Source organism: Leucopleurus acutus (genome assembly GCF_964270905.1).
Source record: "Leucopleurus acutus genome assembly, chromosome: 16".
NCBI classification, from domain to species: Eukaryota; Metazoa; Chordata; class Mammalia; order Artiodactyla; family Delphinidae; genus Leucopleurus; species Leucopleurus acutus.
The window spans coordinates 61309795-61329378 of NC_139158.1; the positions used below are offsets into that span (position 1 = coordinate 61309795).

The 19584-nt window shown below is 50.4% G+C and overlaps 2 protein-coding genes across 2 annotated transcripts in view; one reads left to right on the forward strand and one right to left on the reverse strand.

The window, feature by feature from the left end:
• TTLL9 (tubulin tyrosine ligase like 9) overlaps positions 1-6997 on the forward strand; it is a gene marked incomplete at its 3' end in the record, with an annotated part of 43733 nt that extends 36736 nt beyond the window's left edge. Inside the window, exons 10-12 of the mRNA XM_082857823.1 lie at positions 1600-1713; positions 2931-3055; positions 6921-6997. Coding sequence (XP_082713949.1) covers positions 1600-1713; positions 2931-3055; positions 6921-6997 — 316 coding nt within the window. The remainder of the gene's footprint in view (positions 1-1599; positions 1714-2930; positions 3056-6920) is intronic.
• Positions 6998-8463: 1466 nt separating this feature from the next.
• On the reverse strand, positions 8464-16120 carry PDRG1 (p53 and DNA damage regulated 1). Its single transcript, XM_082856753.1, has 5 exons — positions 15576-16120; positions 13693-13768; positions 12546-12620; positions 10522-10602; positions 8464-9896 (listed from the first exon to the last, which is right to left on the reverse strand). The coding sequence occupies exons 1-5, from the start codon at positions 15660-15662 to the stop codon at positions 9814-9816; spliced, it is 402 nt and encodes a 133-aa protein (XP_082712879.1). The 5' UTR covers positions 15663-16120; the 3' UTR covers positions 8464-9813.
• Positions 16121-19584: the final 3464 nt, after the last annotated feature.

The window sequence follows — 19584 nt, forward strand, 5'->3', positions numbered from 1 at the left end:
CCATGTAAGGAAGTACTGTTACCATGTCGATCCCTGCCAAGAATTTTGTGCCCTCCCAGTGCCCACGAGGAGGTTGAGCTGATGAGTAGAACAAACCTGAACTATCAGGGAACACAGTGATGGCCCTTACGTGATACAACAGGGCACAGAAGCCCAGTGGGGTTGTTGAGGCAGCTTGAGGTCATGCAGTAAGTCAAGGGCTGAGCCAGGCCCGGGGTCCATGTTCCTGGGCTGAGCTGCTCCCACAGCACTGAGGTTCCTGGACCCAACCCCCTCCCCAGGGTCACTGTATAGCTGTTGAGGGGCTTTCTGAGCTAGGAGTAGGAGTCCTAGAGCAAGACCTAAGTCGGGCCCAAGTTCAAGAGAAACAGGGGCCGGGCACCAGCGGGTCTCTCTCCCTTGCCCCCGGGGATGCAAGATGTGCTATGGGCATTAAAGTGGACACTGAAAGGGGAAACAAGCTTGGCAGGAGGCAGAAGATAGTGGAAAGGGGGCCCTAGACTCCCACTGACCTGCTGGGTGAGCCCTGCCCTCTCTGTGCCCCAGATTCCTGTCTGTAAAATGACAGGGTTGCACAAAACAAGCGGTTGCAGGCTGGCGGCCCTTGAGCTGCTTCTGGCCTGCAGACACTTTGAGTTTGGCCTTCCCGATGTTTTTGCATTTGGTTGATTTTCATTGACAGTCTCCAATAACTGGAAGATGTTTACACAAAAACCTGGATTTTTTGGCTTTTCTGGGAAAGTCAGAGGATCTTGCAATTCTGGGTTCACATTCTCACAGGGCAACGCTCTCCTAGAACCTCCATAGCCACCCCTTTAGACATGGAATGCTCTTTCCGGCTCACCACAGTCCCTACCCCTCCCTGCTACTCCCCACCCCCTGACGCGTCAGGCCATTTATGGGCAAAGTTTCACTAGGAAAGGAGTTTTTCTTGTACTCACAGCTCTTTTGAAAGAAGGAAAAGCGATAACAAGCATGAGGGCAGCAAAATCATTCTTACCCCCACCAACTTGCTTCCTATAAGTCACCACCTGGACCCTGTTGGAACTGCCCAAGTTTGCGACAGTTGTTTTCAAAAGTTTTGTGCTTCCCTGGTGGCGCAGTGGTTAAGAATCTGCCTGCCAAAGCAGGGGACACGGGTTTGAGCCCTGGTACGGGAAGATCCCACATGCCGCGGAGCAGCTAAGCCCGTGCGCCACAACTACTGGGCCTGCGCTCTAGAGCCCGCGAGCCACAACTACTGAGCCCGCGTGCCACAACTACTGAAACCCGCGCACCTAGAGCCTGTGCTCTGCAACAAGAGAGGCCACCGCAATGAGAAGCCTGCGCACCGCAATGAAGAGTAGCTCCCGCTCGCTGCAACTAGAGAAAGCCTGCGCGCAGCAACGAAGACCCAATGCAGCCAAAAATAAATAAATAAATTGAATTAAAAAAAGAAAGTTTTAGCCCCTGAACCCTTTCTTCAAATGGAAATGTGGAGAGAGCAGCCCTGGTTGAATTGAGGGTGAGACCCAGGCACCCTATCTAGCCTCTCAGTGAAATTCCAGGGGCCTCAGGGACCAGGTACACTTAAGATTCTCTACTCCCTTCCCTCCGCAGGTGGCTCCTGGAGGTCAATGCATCCCCATCACTGACAGCCAGCAGCCAGGAGGACTATGAGCTCAAGACCTGCCTCCTGGAAGACACCCTGCACATCGTGGACATGGAGGCCAGGTGAGGGAGAGCAACCTTGCTCATGCATCCCTGTACCTGACCATCAGGGTTCCCACCGAGGATAGAGAACTCAGAACCTTGGGACTTGAGAGGCCCTCAGAGATGGCTCTGTCCACCCCGCCCCAGCATTCTACAGATGGAGAAACTGCAATGTCCACACAGGGTCAGATCCTGGCCCAGGGACTCAGCCCTGTCCCAGCAGAGCAGGCCAACTACAGCTTTCTGAGATTTGGTCCAGCAGGATTTCCTCAATATTTCCTGACTGTGTGACCCTGAACCACTCACTTCACCTCTCTGAGCCTCAGTTTTCTCATCTGTAAAATGGGAGATTTCATATCTATCTACCTCTCAGGTTTGTTAGATTAATTTACCAAGATAATTTATTATAAAGTGTATAACTCACAGAAAGTGCTCAGTAAGAGGCTATTTATTGATATAATGATGTGTATATAATAGAAAGATCCAGGGTTTGACTTCAGGAATGGCTCAGGCAGTGTTGGCTGGTTTGTCTGTTCTCACTTCCCTCTCTCTCATCTCTTTCCTCCGTATTAACTTTTCCCCAATTATTCTGGCAAAAGTTTGAGGGCTGACTCTCATTGCTCATTGGTGGGGATCGAGTCGCATGCCCATCCCGGAACCAATCACTGTGACTGTGATTGACCTAGGTATTGTGCCCACCTCCCGGGGGGGGGGGTTAACCCCACCTGAGCCATGAGAGTGAGAGAGGGAGGCATGGTTTTCCAAAGAAAAACCCAGGTACCCACAGGCTAAAAAATGGTGAAATGTATGCTGAGCAGGCAGAACCTCAGGTGCCCACTATATCCACCATCACTTATTCATTCAACAAACATTTGAGCCCCTACTATGTGCTAGGCCTTGTGCCACACACTGGGGACACAATAAAGGACGTGACAGGCCTAGTCCCTGACTTCATGGAGTCTGTGGTCTGGGAAGAACAGCAGACTTCTTTAAACCAGAAAGTACGAATAGGTGCATGTTACTGGGGACAAGTGTGGAAGCCTGGGGACAAATGGGGGATGACCCGTCTGAGGCCTGTGTGGGCGCCTGGGAAACGACCAGTGAATGGATGGACAAAAGAAGATACTCTGACAGGGTGGGCACCAGTCGGGTGCAGGGAACAGTCAGGGACCTGGCTTGAGTCTTAAGGCCCTACCAGGTGCACCTTCATTAACCCTTTTTGTCTCCTGCCTGTCCAGACTCACGGGAAGGGAGAAGCGAGTGGGAGGCTTCGACCTCATGTGGAACGATGGCCCTGTCAGCAGAGAAGATGGGGCTCATGACCTGTCGGGGCTGGGGAACTTTGTGACCAACACGCACCTTGGTATGTGGGGCCAGGTGGGGAGTGGGCACCAGGGATGAGTCATGGGAGGTGCCAAGTAGTCTAAGAGGCAGCTTGCCACAGTGGTTAGACTGTTTTAATTTGATCTACAATTTACCAGCTGTGTGACCTTGGGCAAGGGACTTACCTCTCTGTTCCTCATCTGTAAAACAGAGTTTAAATAGTTTCTGTCTTAATATATGCCGTAGTGAGAGATATTATTAATCTGTCACGAGGTGGATTTCAAAAGGCTTAAGTGGCACCCACACAAAAAGCATGATATGTTGTTAAGAGAAATCAAGGACTTCGGGGCTTGACTTTAAATTTGGTTTTTCAAAAGTGAAAAATTTCCCTGACTATAAAAATTATTCATACTCATTGTAGAATATTTGAAAATTAAAGAAGAAAATTAAAAAAAAAACCATCCAGACGTAACCATCTTTAACAATCTGGTGTATTTCCACCCAGTTTTTCAAAAATGCATATATTCATGCTTTTTCTTTTACAAAATTGGCATTGGGCTGGAGCTCTGAGTCTAATTTCCCATGTAGCGTTTTTCATCTCATTCAATAATAAGAGCCTCTCTTTTGGAAACATTGTATGGCCAGGTCCAGACTAACTATTTTACGTACGTTATCTCATTTCATTTTTAGGCAGCTTTTATTCTTTTACAGATGAGGAAATGGCCTCCAGATGTTACATCATTTGCTGATGGGCTTGGTTGTACGTGGTGAGCAGGGACCTGAACCCCGATCTGTCTGTGACTCCAAAACCCGAATGCTTGGCTGCTAGTGCTTGTCCCTTAGCACAATTAAAACCAAGATTACCATATGGCTGTAAAACATCCCCAAATTTATGAAATCAATTTCATATAATCGAGCATTTGGCATGATTCCAGTTTTTCACTTTTATAAATAATCCTGTGAGAACATCCTCTCACATAAAGCTCAGCTGAAACTCTGGCTGTTTCATTAGGACAGATTCCTAGGAATAGAATTACTGGGCCAAAAGGATGGACTTATTACAGTCAAATTGCTTTCTTAGAAATATTACACAAATTTGCCAGTTCTGAATTTAAAACAACAAAAAACCTTTGCCAACTTCATAGGTAAAAATATTGACTTGTTTTCTGTGCATTTCATTGATTATGGGTGGGGCTTCAGACTTAAAATTTGCATTTCTTCTTTTGTAAGCTGTCCATACTCTATTTTTCAATGGGCTTACATTTTTCTAAATTTGTAAAGGGCTTGGATATTAATATATTGAGGATATCATCCCTCTGTCAAACTTACTGTAAACATTTTCCTGAGTTTGTCATTTTGCTTTTTAAATTTTGTTTGTGGCATTTTTTTTTCTCTTTTTTGATGAAAAGAAGTTTTAAGTATCCTTTAGAGTTTGGTATGATTTAGGATTGGGTTCGGCTGCAAACACTAACAGGCCAACTAATAGTTATACAGCTTAAGCCACAGGAAGTCATGGGGTAGGCCGTACACAACAGCTGCACAAGGACCCAGCTCTTTCCTCTTTCTGCTTTGCCACTCTCAGCATGTTGCCTTGATGCTCACGCTTGTTGCCTCATGGCTACAAAACAGCTGCTCCAACTCCAGACACCGTGTCCTTGTCTCAGGCAGGAAGAGACAGGAAGGCCCAAGGGCCAAAGCCTTTCTTTCAAGCTTGGACTCTATATTCCAAAAGGGAAGCCCTCCCAGCAACCTCTGCCGACTTCCCACCCACTAGAACTGGGTCACATGGCACCTCAGCCGCAAGGAAGCCTGGGAAGTCAAGTAGTTTGCCTTCAGGAAAGCAAGGGAGAGAAGGTTTGTGAATGGTTTTCCCACAGCAGACCCCTAGTACCTGCCCATGGTGTTGCTGGAGGATGACTATACAATGCTTTCAAGTTGTGCAATCACCTGGGAATCTTGTTAAAAATGCAGTTATGACTCAGTAGGTCTGGAGCAGGGGGCTAAGAGTCTGCATACCTAACAAGCTACTGTTATGTAACAAACCCTCCTAAAACCTCACAGCTTAAAACAACTATCTTATTCGCTTATGATTCTTCAGGTGTCGCCCGGGGTCTCTCACAGGGCTGCAGGCACCTAGCAGATTTGCTGAGACGTGATGGTCGAGGATAGCCTCATTCACATGTGTGGTGCTCGAGACTGCCTGTCAGCAGCCTCTCTTTCCAGGTGGCCACTCATCCTCCAGCAGCCCTGCCCCAGGTTCTTCAGATGGTAGTCTCAGGGCTCCAAGAGGGCGAGAGAAGATGTAGCGAAGCCTTTTGAGGCCTAGGCTCAGAAATCCCACAATGTCATTCCACCACAATCCATTAGCCAAAGCCAGTCCAGCCCAGATTCAGGGGACAAAGAGATAGACTCCACTTCTTGACGGGAGGAGCGGCACAGAGAGGCACCTTTGCAGAGAGGTGCATATAGGCCTGGGAGGATCATGGCAGCCGCCTTTGTTAACAGTCCACCTCAGATATCAATGCTGCTGGTTCCTGGACTCCGTTTGAGTAGCAAAGATTCAGAACAGTGGTTCTCCACCTTGGCTAAACATCGGAATCATGCAAGAGAATTAAAAAATACTGACGCCTGTTGGAGATAAGTGTCTTTGGACGTCAGTATTTTTCAAAGCTCCCAGATAAGTCTAAAGCACAGCTTAGGTTGAGAGCCAGTGCTTCCCAAGTCTCCAGTTGAGCGTCTGGGTGGATGGTTTTGAATACAGGAGGAGCTGGCTGGGGGTGGAAGAGTACTGATGAAATGAGTTAGGGATGTGTTAAGAACTGGTGAAAAGATAAACAGATAACTCAGAGATGAGTCTAGAACTCCAAGAAGAGATTTGCACTGGCCACAAAGGTTTGAGAATTATGAATGAGCCAATTATAGTTAAAGCTAAGGTTCCACGGAACTCACTTTGGAAAACCCTGGGGATGCATTTAGTGGACTCTCGGCTCAGTGAAGCCTTGATGGCTGGTGAGTGCCTAGGAGGCAGGGATGGGGCTCTGGGGTGCTGAGAAGATGGCAGACACCTCCAGGTCAGTAGTTGTCCCCGTGGGGATTCAGTCAGTCAGCCACCATTCGTGAGTGCCATCAGTGTGCCTGGCCCAAGAGCAAATGACCACGGAGTCGCCTCAAGGATCAGCTCTGAGCGCAAAAGGGAGGGAACACTGTGAACGTGCTCAGAGAGGGGAGGTCACGTCAGGACTGCCTGGGACACATTTTCATGAGAGTAGGGGCCACCTGCAGGGAAGAGCCATCTCTTAGATGAAAGTGCCTGACACATGGGGTTGGATAAGGGAAGAAACTAACATTTAACCAATTAGGTACCAGGCACTGTGATAGCTTTAAGTGCATTTTCAGAGCAAAGCCAGAAGGTAAGGCAATGTGGGGTGGTGGTTAAGAGCTGGGCCTCTGGAGCTTGATAGCCTGGGTTCAGCCCTCAGTCCTGCTACTTATTGTGTGATTTGGAGTAAACTACTTAACCTCTCCAAGCCTCAGTTTTCTCTTGTACACGTTATTCCCGTGAAAGTTCAACAAGTCAGTCCACATTCTGGACCTGAAGCAGCCCCTGGGTTGAGGTAAGCCCCCAGTGAATATTACCTTCTTTTGATGATCCTTACATTCACCACATAAAGCAGGTATCCTGGTTTACAGATGAGAAAGCGGATGCTCAAAGAGGTAAATGACCTGCCTAAGGGCCATGACAGGCAGGAGGGGAGCCAGGATGCAAACCATAGGCCATCCGTGGTTGCATGGCTCCTGCTGTCCCCTCTTCCCGCAGGTAGTGGGAGCACAGGCCCCTCCACTCCCCCCAAATCCCCCTCCACTTGGGACAGCCCATCCCAGGCAACACTCCACTTCCCTTCCAGGCTGCGTCAATGATCGGAAAAAACAGCTGAGGCAGCTGTTCCGCTCCCTTCAAGGCCAGAAGAAAACTCCCAACTAATCCCCAGCAGAGGAGAGCGACCAGGGGAGGTGCCACACCAGTTCTCTCCCTGCTCCCAGTTTCCAGCACAGCAGCACCTCAGAGGACTCACCTCCCTCCCTCCCCTCCCTCCGGCCTGGCAGCTGCTTTGCTAGCCTGGCACCCCCACCCTACCCTGGGCATCTCTGCACCGGGAGAGAGCCAATCCCCAGGACTGGAGAGACTTTAACCTTGACGGATCAGCTGGCTTGGCGGTCAGGCCCGAAGAGGACAAATGCGGCAAGTTCTGCTGCCCCAGAGATCACATCTAATAAAGGATCACAGTCTATTCGGGCTCCAGGCTTGGCTCAGGGGATGCTGTTGGCTGCAACCAAATCTTCCTGGCTTTGACCCTCTGATGTCTCCCCGGGGGGATCAGTGTTGAAAAGATCCTCCAGCAGCAAGGGTTCAGGGTTTATGGAACTTAAGCTGTGTTTGCAAAGCAAGCAGTTACTAGATTGTGTGTTTACTGGGGGTCTGGGGAAGGCCTGAGCCTTATATACATCTTGCCCTCCTTACAATACCCTGACTGCATGTCAGGGAACCCACGGACAAGGTAAGGATCAGGAAGACAGAGCTACTTAGAGACAGTCTCTGCAAAGGTGCACTTATCGAAGTCAGATGGGTGACCTAGGTGCCTCTCTGAGCCTTCCTGTTTGAGGTTGGGAGCTGAGCTTTTTAGAGCAGAAAGCCTTGGGCTGACAGGCAGAGATGGCTTGGGGAGTTGGGCACAAGTAAGAATGTCTGCATTTTCCACATTCCTACGCCTCCTCTAGGTTGAAGAGAAGTTGCAGCAAGAGTGGGCTGGTGGCTAATTGCTCCAGGGCAACCTACCAAGGACCCTAGTCAGCTCCCTCTATCACTCTCCCCTCTTCAGGACAGTTCTTTTGGCTGCAAGAATCTGACTGTGGAAGGAAAGGAAGGGGAGAAGTGGGGAGGGCTTTTGAAAGGAAAATACTGGGAAATCTAAGTGAATCAGCCAGCCTCGGGAAGCCCCTGAAGCCAGGCCATTCCGGGCCTCCTGCCTCCAGAGTGTGGGGACTTCCCTCATCCCTGGGACAGGGGCAAACCCAGACAACCCCAGGCATGGATTACACATCTTTCCAGGAGAAAGAATCTGATTGGCTCTTCTTTGGCCTAGCATCCACCCTCAGCTCGACAGGCAGTGGCAATGTTCAGACAGACCAACTGTGAGCCAGGCAGTCATACTAGACAGCATCAACCAAAGTGAACGCCACAACTCCCCATTTTCAAATATACAACAGCAGCATGTCCTTCCCTTGCACCCTGTGCCCCACCATGCAGTTTCTATTCCAAAGGAACCACGTAATTGTTTGCACACAAATTATGAGATTAGACACCTGTCCTTACTTCTCACTTTAATGTATCTTGGAGCTTGTTTCAAATCAGTGCTCAGAGCTTCTTCATTCTTGATTACAGCTGTATAGTACTGCACTATTTGGAGTTATCAATTTCTTTAATCTACTGTGGACAGACATTTAGTTTCCAATTCCACCTCCCTACTTCTTAGGGCCATTATGGGGAAAACCCAGCAAATTCTACTAAAAAAACTCAAGAGGATACAAAATCATAGGTCTGGGCCAAATTTGACTTATGTAAAGTGTTTTTCTGGCCAACACCCAAGTTGTAAAAGATTTTCTGAATTAGCAGTATTTAAAAAACAGAGGATTCACCCTAAAAATCTAAATTTCTAGATTATCTTGAAGAAAACACAGGATCTGGCCATGCCAGCTTGATTCCCCATATAACTTGGTTGGAACCAAATGGAGTGCCCTCTCCATCCTGCCACCTTCTGCTGTTACTGCCTATCTAATCCTGACATCAATTCAAGGAGGAACCACTGCCCCTTCATAGATGGTATCCTAAAGGAGTGGCAATTAAGGACTGAATGAGGTGAAGACTAGAAGCTGCTATTCGTTCACGTAGGTAACATTTATTGAGCCCTCGAGGCACACGAAAGACACCCCTCACGGCACATTCCCATCAGGATCGCAGACCCTGAGGGCAGATGGGAACTCCGAGCAGCACTGGCCCGGGCCCTGCTTTCAGAGCCGGTGGAGGCGCACCCTGCACAAGTGCAGCACAGTAAGACGCGGCCCCTCACCCACCTCTGGTGCAGGACTCTGCAAGGCCTCCCTGACTCCAGAGCAGCCGCAGCAGGCTGATGAGCAGCACCTGCTCTGGGCTGTCCTGGGGCAAGCAGGAAGATGGGCCCAAATGCAGGCAGTGCAGGGGGACTGTGCGTCTGCCTATGGCGACCATGAAGCACCAAGATTCTGTCCTTGATTCAGGACAGGAGCCTCCTCTGAGCCTCCTGCTTTATTCCAACTCCGTTACACACACTGCTTGAAAATGCCTCTCTCTCTTTCTGAGAGGAATGCTGGAATGAGCTCCCACTCTTCCCCCTGCCCGGGGCCCCTTTCAATAGCAGGCCATTGTTGAGAAGTGCCTGTTGCAGTCATTCTCACACCCCCACAAGCGCTGCCCCCTCCCACCTCCTGGTGGCTGCCAGGGCCTGTCAATGGGCCTTGTGTCCACCCAGCCCCAGTGGTCAGGCCCGGCAGATACTGGCAGGCTGAGGGTTCCCTCCTGCCATCACAAAATAGCCAAGTGCTACAGACAAAGAAGCTTCGTACAAGGGCTATGGCCAGATTCCTCACAACTGTCCCCTTGCAGAGTAGATCCTGTCCTTGCAGGTGTCAAGGCTGGAGAGTTCTAGGTCCTCCATGATCCCGGGGGGATGCTGGTCTTAGGTCCCCCACTTTGGTTCTTAAATTTCATCCTTTCAAGATGACCTTGAGAGCTTTAAGCTCATCCTCGTTGAGGGGGTTCAGGTTAAAACCCCTCAGCTCCGGTTTGCCTAGGAAGAGAAGACAATTCATCAGCGAGTCGGGGCTCCTGCTGTCCAACCTGCTAGCCCTGGAGTCAGGCCTGGGAAAGGGGCTTACACTGCACTCATGCTGCCAAACACTTGGCCTTGAGGTCTGACAGGAATGGGCCTCAAATTCTGCAATGCACTGAACAATGCGCATCGACACCTGCTCCTGAGTCACCAAGAACCTGCAGAGTCATGACTGCTGTCTAGAAACCTCCAGGTCTGCACCAGACTGTGACCAATCTGGAGTGGTTTGGTTTACCTAGAAATTCAGCTCTAACCTGGACCACCTGACTGAGGCCTTCTGACCCTTAGTCAGAGCTATCCCAGTCCCGACACCATGCCCTGGCATAAATGTGAGATATCCCAGGCCATTCCTGGTGCCTGAAAACAACCTGTGACAGGAATAAGATCCCACAAACTTCCCGTCCATTCCATCTCTGGGCGGCTCGAGACAACCCTGCCCACTGCCCACAGCTTCAGTGCCACTCACCAGCTGCCCGGGTCACTGCCCACCCGGAGGGGCTTCCCACCCCTGCCTTCAAAGTCCGTGTTGATGGTTGTCTCCCCTCCTGGTTTCCAGCCCCACCCCCAGCCCCCAGGCCAATACCTTGGGCCTCAAACAGGCGATTGACCTTCACTTTAAGTTGTTTCCGGAGCCTCTCTATTTCTTTATCCAGATGTTCCTGATCTGAAAAATGAGATGGGCAAACAAGATGAGGTTATACTATAGACAGATCTGAGGATGCCAGCCTCTCCCCAGCCCCCTTGAGAGCAAGGGGTCTCAGCATGTGGGAAAGAAAAGAAGACTTCAGAGACCAGCTGAGGAAGAAACTAAAGGCTAGAGAAGGGACATGACCTGCCCCGACCCCTGAGTGAGCCCAAAACAGGGCTGAGCACACCAGTCCCCTGACTCACAGTTCACTGAACTGTTTTCATTATGCAAAGTACCCTGGCCAGTGGATGGGGAAGGCAACGCCAGGATTTTAGGTCACCCTCCCACAGTGAAATTATGGAAAATTCAAATGTAAGGACAAAAAGAACCTAGACCCAGCCTACCCTAAGATGGATGGAAAAATAGGTGGCTGAGGAATTTCACAAACCCACATTCATCAAGGTCAGGGGTTTTCACAAAGGCAGGATTGTGGTAACTGATACGTGAACAGTCAACATGCAGCCTAGTGCTCACGCTTGACCTAATTCACGGCTGTGAAGAGAAGGCTGTCTTACAGGACGGTGTCTTACAGGACGGGCTGCACCCAAAGGCAGGTGCGCCGTGAGTAGTGCAACTGACTGGTGCCACCCAACCAACTCCCCCAGCTCTGTTTTCATCCACTCGTGAGTGACATTCCTGTCTTCCTCACAGACTTCCATTCTTTCTGATGGGTGAACGCCCTAACGAGCCGAGCCTCTGGCCTGGGCAGTGGTTCTGGTTCTCACTGTAAATGAGGAACCACAGTCTCACACAAGCTTGTTTAGCCTGTGTCCATCCCTGAGAACCAGAGGTGATGATGTCACAGAACTTCTCTATGTCGGTGACAAGACCACACTTGTGGGCTAAGAGAGCTGAGGATCCTGAACCCAGGCAGGCGATGCCCCGCGGAAGCTTAGTCTGAGTGGCCTCCAGCCTCCACCCAAGTGCAATGACAATTCTTAATTTTATAACCAGGATATTAGTGTACGTTTTTCAACAAGACAGCCGGAAGCTTCTCCTCCAAGCTGACCTAGTTTCCTCTGCTAGAATTTCGGTTTCAATAGGGATAGAGATACCCTGTTTTCAGGGACAGAGGCAACCTTGTTGGTCCTCCTGGCCCACATGTTTTCAGGGGTACAGAAGAGAAAACATGCATAATTTGACCTTTTCCCAGCCAAGGACCCATTTGTAGCCTGACCTTTTGCCTTTATGACGCTCCTCCAAAGAGCCTCCAGGAACGTAGTTGTGAGATTTGAGTAATATATGTTGTGTATCCAGGCTGTGGCAGACCCTAGAGGTTCACTCTTCCCAAACGTCCATTTCAACCCACTTGCTACTGCAGGGGATGTGAAAAATAAGAGCTCCTCTGCCAGGCTCCCCGGCAGCTACGTGTGGGCATGTGCCTTAAATGCGGCAAATGAGGGATCAGCAGAAGTCCCTGAGGCGGACCGTCTTATTTTCAAAATAGAAGGCAAGGCCATATATGGAGAAAACCCTCTGCCTTTTCTCCAGCCTGGCACTCAAACATGAGACCTTCGATGATGAGAACATGTTAAGGTGACACTGCTGAACAGCTGTGCCAGTCCTGTACTGCCCATCTCTGGACAACTTTTTACATAAGAAGAACAGAACTCTATTTCCTTAACCCTCAATTTGTTGGATTCCTGTTACTTGCAGTCTAACTCATTCCTCACTGATAAACAAGCACTGCGCTAGGCACGCGTCCTGTTTTATCTCAACTTCACAACAACTGTGCTACGTAGAAGTGTCCCCCTTTTAGAGATGAGGAAATAACTCAGTGGCAGAGCACGGATTAACATGCACACAGCCGCCTCTCATCAAGCTGCGCCCAAAGAAAGCCTGACTCTCGGCTCTCGGTTAAGACCAAGGCTGGGGGGTGCGGGGGAACCTGTTCCTGACCCCTGCCCAGGAGGCCTTACCTTTCTCAATCATTTCCTTCGTCTCACGGTGAGGCATCCTGATAAACATGTTCCCAAAGCAAACCATCACGTCTTCTGAAATGGCAAACAGTCATTCCTTCAACAAATATTTTTATGCCAGGCATTGTTTTAGATGCTGAGAACACAGCAAAATAGGACAAAGTTCCTGCCCTCATAGCTTACGTTATAGTGGAGAAGAGGGAATAAACAAAAAAGATAATAAACAAAGATATGATCTGTCAGACCCTGAAGAGTATCGTAGAGAAAACTAAAGCAGGGTAAGAGAGATGGAGAATGCCAAAGTAGGGGAGGAGTTTGTCATTTATACCAGGCAGTCGGCTAAAGCCTCACTGATTATGTGCCATTTGGGCAGAGACCCAAAGAAAGTGAGGGTGTAAGCCCTGCAGACACCTGGGGAAAGAGCAAGGCAGGCAGAGGAACCAGGAACAGCAAAGATGAGTAATGTGCCGGGGCGTTAGGAACAGCAAGGAGACCAGCGAGGGTGGAGCCAATGAGTAAGGAGGAGAGCAGAGGAGATGATGTGGGAGAGTTCAAGGAAGTCTGAATTCCATGGGGTCTTGCAGGACTCCGGATTTTCGGGTGAGATGAGAAGAAACTGGAAGGTTTTAGGCTTCCCGGTGCACTTTAAACCCTTGGCCCCCAAGGCCCTTCATTATGGCCTGGCCTCTGCCCACCTCTTCAGCCTCATCACACACCCCTCCCCTGCTCCTTACTCTGTCACAACCACTTGGCCTCATCCAAAGAGCCACTATCCCCTTCTCCAAAACCCACCCCATGTCCAATTCCTCCTTCAGCTTTCTCACAATTTTCACATTGTGAATTTTCAATTCACAATTTTCACGTGCTGGGGGTTTTTATACCCCCCGCACGTTCCCAGTGCCATCACTGATAAGCTGGCCGCTAATGACCTGTTACTGAGGAAGTATCACAGAGAAAACTAAAGCAGAGTAGCTGCTGAAACCCTGAACCACAGTCTATGTCAGACCTGCAATACTGTCTCCCCCATCTCCACGGGCTGTGCTACATGCCTGTGGCCTCCTGCCCAGTCTCTATCAGGGACAAGTCAAAGGCCTTAGAAGGAAAACGGAACAGGCCTCCTGGGCTGCAGCGGGAGGTCTAGGCTTACCAGAGAGGCTGAGATCCTTCTGCAGGGCCCTTAGGCCCTCCCGGTTCCGATTCCTTTTGGTATCCAGGTCCACAATCTGAAAAGCACAGGGGCAGAAAGGAACTCAGCTACTTCTTACCCCAGCCTGTACTCCTAACAGACCAGGGCTATTAAAACCTAACAGAGACAAGCCATCATTCCTAGGTTAATTCCAATGTCCTGCCTAAAATGGACTGATGTGTAAAGGTATTTCTTCCCCCACTCAGCTTCCAGCTCCTTAAAAACAATGCTTTGTCCAGGTGTCTTCCCCCAAGAGGAGGTGCTGGGGAAATGTTTAATGACTAAATAGGTAATTATTTTTTTATTATCCACTGAAGCACTAGTTCTCAAGCTTTAGGGCATTTCAGAATCACTAGGAGAGTGCAAACCACTCCCTGGACAAGCTCCTCCAGTTGATTCTGACATAGTATCATGAAAAACCCAACAATATTAGAACAGCAGAGGTGTTGGCACTGAGATGGTGAACAGCCCAACAGCTACAAAGGGAGTGAGCAGGCAGTACAGCATACTGCCTGACAGCACTGGCTCTGAAGCCGAATACCCAGGTGTGAATCCTGCTGTCCACTATGAGCTATGTGATTTCACCTCTCTGAAAAACGTAGACAGGAACAGGGCCCACCACATAGGTTACTGTTTTTTTAAACTTTTTGTTATTTATTTATTTGGAGTGTAACGCTGTGTTAGTTTCTGCTGTACGATGAAGTGAATCAGCTATTACGTATACACATATCCCCTCCCTCCTGGACCTCCGGCCCCGATCCCCGATCCCACCCATCTAGGTCATCACAGAGCACCGAGCTGAGCTCCCTGTGCTACAGCAGGCTCCCACTAGCTATTTATTTTACACATGATAGTGTATTTATGTCAAACCTAATCTCCCAATTCATCCCACCCTCCCCTTCACCCCCGTGTCCACACGTCCATTCTCTACATCTGTGTCTCTATTCCTGCCCTGCAAATAGGTACATCTGTACCATTCTTCTATATTCCACAAATATGTGTTAATATACGATATTTGTTTTTCTCTTTCTGACTTACTTCACCCAGTATGACAGACTCTAGGTCCATCCACATCTCTACAAATGACCCAATTTCATTCCTTTTTATGGCTGAGTAATATTCCATTATACATGTGGATGTATCTCACATCTTCTTTATCCAGTAATCTGTTGACAGACACATTTAGGTTGTTTCCGTGTCCTGGCTATTGCAAATAGTGCTGCAATGAACACTGGGGTACATGTGACTTTCTGAATTATGGTTTTCTCAGGGTATATGCCCAGGAGTGGGACTGCTGGGTGATATGGTAGTTCTGTTTTTAGTTTTTTTAAGGGACCTCCATACTGTTCTCCATAGTGGCTGTATCAGTTTACATTCCCACCAACAGTGTAAGAGGGTTCCCTTTTCTCCACACCCTCTCCAGCAGTTATTTTTTGTGGAGTTTTTGATGATTGCCATTCCAACTGGTGTGAGGTGATACCTCATTGTAGTTTTGATTTGCATTTCCCTAATAATTAGTGATGTTCAGCATCTCTTCCCACCACGAACTCCCTTAAAACCCTTGGCATTTCCATTAGAACCAGACCCAAACTCCCTGTGCAGGTCTACATGGCCCTCCAGGGCCAGGGCCCCACGCTCCTACCACGTCCCCACTCCGTGCCGTGCCACGCATCTGACCCACGTGATCTCACAACCGCCCAGTCTGTCGTCACAGCCCTTGGCCCACAAGCCTAGGTCAACTCACGGCGAGCCCGAGCTGGAGCCAGTTCTGAACCACACGCGTTTCTCCAGGCGCTCGCCTTCAGGCCAAACCCGGGCCCCAGCCCCGCGGACGGGCCTCCTACCTGCCGTTTGTCCGCCAGCACCTCCTCGGCGAGCTCCTCCACCTCCACGAGGTACCGAAGCACCCGCTCCGCCTCGGGCGACAGCATGCTTTTCACCTGCTCCGACTCGGCTCGGCCGCGATCCGTACCCACCTCTGCTCTACCTCCGCTGCGGCTCGGTCCGCGCACTCGCCGATCTGACAGGGCTTCCGGCGCGCATGCGCAATTGAATAAAGAACGGTGGCGCGCAGGCTCCAATGCACGCGCGGCGGGCGGACGCGAGAGGCGGGGCCTAGCTTTGGGGGCGGGACTGAAGCGCCCCCTGGAGGCACAAACCTTTCAACCTCTCCCTTTCGTACAGTTCTTGAGCCCCTTCTCTGTGCCAGGCAGTTTTTTTTTTTAAATTAATTAATTAATTTATTTTTTGGTGTGTTGGGTCTTCGTTTCTGTGCGAGGGCTTTCTCTAGTTGTGGCAAGCGGGCGCCACTCTTCATCGCGGTGCGCAGGCCTTTCACTGTCGTGGCCTCTCATGTCGCGGAGCACAGGCTCCAGACGCGCAGGCTCAGTAGTTGTGGCGCACGGGCCCAGTTGCTCCGCGGCATGTGGGATCCTCCCAGACCAGGGCTCGAACCCCTGTCCCCTGCATTGGCAGGCAGATACTCAACCACTGTGCCACCAGGGAAGCCCTGTGCCAGGCAGTTTTAGGGGCTGAGGGTGCAGCAGTGAACAAAACAAAGTCCCTGCCCTCGTGCAACTTCATCTAGCGGGAAACATCGACAATTAATGACAAAACAAATAATTATATACTATGGCAGGCAGTGATAGTGCTTTGGAGAAATCAAATCATTCTTCCCCTCCCTGCCTGAGGAACACCAAGGAGGCCCATGTGGCAGTGTGACTTATATTAACCTTCAGGTTCCAGTTTATAAAATGAGAGTGAATAAAACTCCCCCTCATTGTCTTTCCTCAGGGTTGGAAGGAGGCAGGAATCTTTTTAAATTCAGTTTGACCCCCATGTTCATTGAGCCCCTGTGTTAGGCCCAATGTCCGGAATAGCTGACCTAGACCCAGGGAAGGGGCTGGAAAACCATGGGCAGTGAGTGCCAGCTCAGAAGAAAGTTGTGTAAGTGCTGGAAAGTGAATTGGTGTGGGCTGTAGGATCTGGGAAGACCTCCAAGATGAGGCAGGCAGGTGGAAAGTGGCGGCCCTTCAGAACGAGAGGGTTCCCTAGAGATCTTCAAGCCCAATACCTCATTGTACAGCTGCAAAAACCAAGGTTGAGAGAGTGGTGAGGACTTTAAAAAGTCAAGAGCAGACCCAGTACTAGAGCTCTGACCTCTTGTTTCCCTGAGTCCAGCTTTTTATTTCTCTCCTTTTGGCCACTGTAACCTTTCACACCCCTTGCCTTACTTGAATTTCACAGCAACCTTTGTGGGGATGGGTTATTACACACTTCACAGTTGCAGACTAAGGCAGGGAAAAGGGCAATGCCCTGTCACACAGCAAGCCAGACCACAGCTGTCTCTGGACCCTGAAAAAAGGCCCTTCCCTAAATCGTGGCCCCAGGAGTCGCAGTAGCACCCCGTCTTTGCCTGGCCATTGGCTTCCTTCAACTGCTAGAGGCAGAGCTAGTTTTCCCTGCAGCCACCTGGCATGGGGAAAGAAGGAGATTCATTAAGGATTCCTCATTGAGGGTGAATTTGTCGCCAAACCCAGGATGTTTTGTGTAAACACCTTCTGGTTCAGAAACGCAGACGCAGGCCCTGTGAAGGAAGGGGGAACATTTGCCAAAGGAGAAACAGGCCTCACCAGGCATCTGTGGGGCCTGGACCCCAGGACTGGGTCTCCTCCATCTTGGGGCTCAAAGAGGGCTGGACCAGGCTGACCCCTGACCCCTGGCAGATGGGCCCGGGTGGGGAAGGGTTGAGGAAGTCTCCCAAACTGGCAGCTTCTTGGCTGTGACTGGCTCTCAGAGGGCACCCCTGGCCACTGGCAATGTTGGGGAGGGAGGTCATATCTAAGACTTTGGGATAGTCAGACCTGGAAGGGCTCCTGTTTCAGAATCACTTATGTTTCAGAACCATCTATTTCACAAATATTTATTGACTGCCCTGGCCCTGTTATAGGGATTCCACCATGAGTAAAACCAGACATGGTCCTTGCCCTCAGAAAGCTTTCAGTCTGGTGGGAGAGACAGGCAATAAACACGTGAACAAGCAACTATATCATGTCAGGTGGTGGGTGATAAGTGCTATGGAGCACACTGCAGGGCAAGGTGGAGAGGGAATGAACCAGGGGCGACTTGAGATAAGGTGGTCAGGGAGGGCTTCTCTGAAGAGGTGGCATTTGTGCAGAGATATGGAGGAGGTGAGCGGTGAGCCACGTGGGCATCTGGCAGATGAGCATTCCAGGCAGAGGGAACGGCAAATACAAAGGCCCTGAGATGAGCCTTCGTTTGGCAAGTTAGAAGGACAGCAAAGCCAGTGTAGGTGGAACAGAATGTGGGGGGAGGGGGGGCGGGCAGAGTAGGAAGTGATGTCAGAAAGGGGAAGGAGGCATGGAGCCTGTGGGCCTATAGATGGGCCTATAGGTGCCCCGCCCACATGGCCAGGCCCTCCTTGGGGGTGGCCTGCAAGTACTGCAGCACAGGCCTGTGGCTTCCTGTTTCTCCCTGCTCACAGATGCAGGTTGAGTGGGGAATGCAGGTGAGTTAACATCCACAGGAGTGGCCCTCAACAAAGAAGAGGAAGGAGCTAGTGGCTGCCTACCCCAGCTTCTTTGCCTCTCTGTGGGAGACCCACGAGGGGGCTGTTACAATCATCCAGGCAGGAGAGGACAGTTGCTGGACAGAGGGTAGCAATGGAGATAGTGAACACTGGTGGGATTCTCCGGGCCTTTGCACACACTCTTCCATCAGCCTGGATTCGTTTTCTCCCAAACTTTGTACCTGTATAACTACTACATGTCCCCCACTTATCAGCTTGTTGTCACTTCCTCCCAAAGGTCAAGAGTCCTCTCGGGGCCCCCACAGCTTCCTGGGCTACCCACACCTCTGCACTTACCACACCATCTTTTTCTCTAATCATCTCCCTCTCCAGTTGAGAGTTCCTCAGGGTAGTGACCTTGTCTGTCATGTTTGCTGCTGTGTCTCCAGGACCTAGGATGGTGCCTGGCATACAGTCGGTGCTCAGCCATGGGTTCAACATGAAGCAGAACTTTCTAAAACCCAAAGTATCCAAAAGTGAACAGATCTAACCCAAGGGTAACTAGCTCCCCATCCCATAAGGTGTATAAGGCTGGACTGCCACGTTATCGGGACGTTGCAGAGCATGGAACCCTCTGCAACTCAGGTGGAGGTGGACCCTCGGTCTTTCCTAACCAGAAAATTCTACCTAGTCACACTAGGGTATGTCCCATCTTTAGCCACCCACCGCCCCAGGCCAAAAGGGCTGTAACTACTGGGGCTTTGGTGTTTGGGGACTGGAGGCAATAAGAACGATGCTGCACCCCTTCCCCGTGGACCTCTTTTGACTGTTTCTGTGCGCCCCACCCTTGGGTAAGTGTTCAGTGACCAGCACCCACTTCTCTCCTTCGGGAGGACTGCTCTCAGGCTGCTGGAGCCTTCTGGGGGGACCCACCCTTCCTCCAAGCTGTAGCTCATCATTTCAGGGTTATGAAAGCCCACCTTCTTTGCGTAGGATGCTGGCAGGGGTGTGGGTGGATAACTCTGAGGTGTAACTTATGCTCCAGAGTTCCCCCATGGAGTCAGGCTGAAGCAGCCACCCACACGACATCCGCAAGTGCTACTTGGCTTCCTCTCCTTCCCTGTCCTGCCTCCCCCACTCCCTTATGGTCGGAACCCTCCAACGCTCCCATCTCACTCAGTAAAAGCCAAACTCCTCACCGAGGCCCGCAAGGCCCTACATGACCTGCCCTACCTCTCTGAGCCTCTCCCACCTCTCTCCCCATCACCTTGCTGCTCCTCAAACCAGCCAGGTGCAATTCCACCTCAGGGCCTTTGCACTGGCTG

Excerpts from the sequence above, each read along its gene's own strand:
- PDRG1 (XM_082856753.1), bottom strand. The coding sequence starts at position 15,662 with ATGCTGTCGCCCGAGGCGGAGCGGGTGCTTCGGTACCTCGTGGAGGTG. Across the intron at positions 13,769-15,575 it reads TGCTGGCGGACAAACGGCAG|ATTGTGGACCTGGATACCAA; the intron begins GTAGGAGGCCCG and ends TGTGCTTTTCAG. Across the intron at positions 10,603-12,545 it reads GAAGGAAATGATTGAGAAAG|ATCAGGAACATCTGGATAAA; the intron begins GTAAGGCCTCCT and ends CTCATTTTTCAG.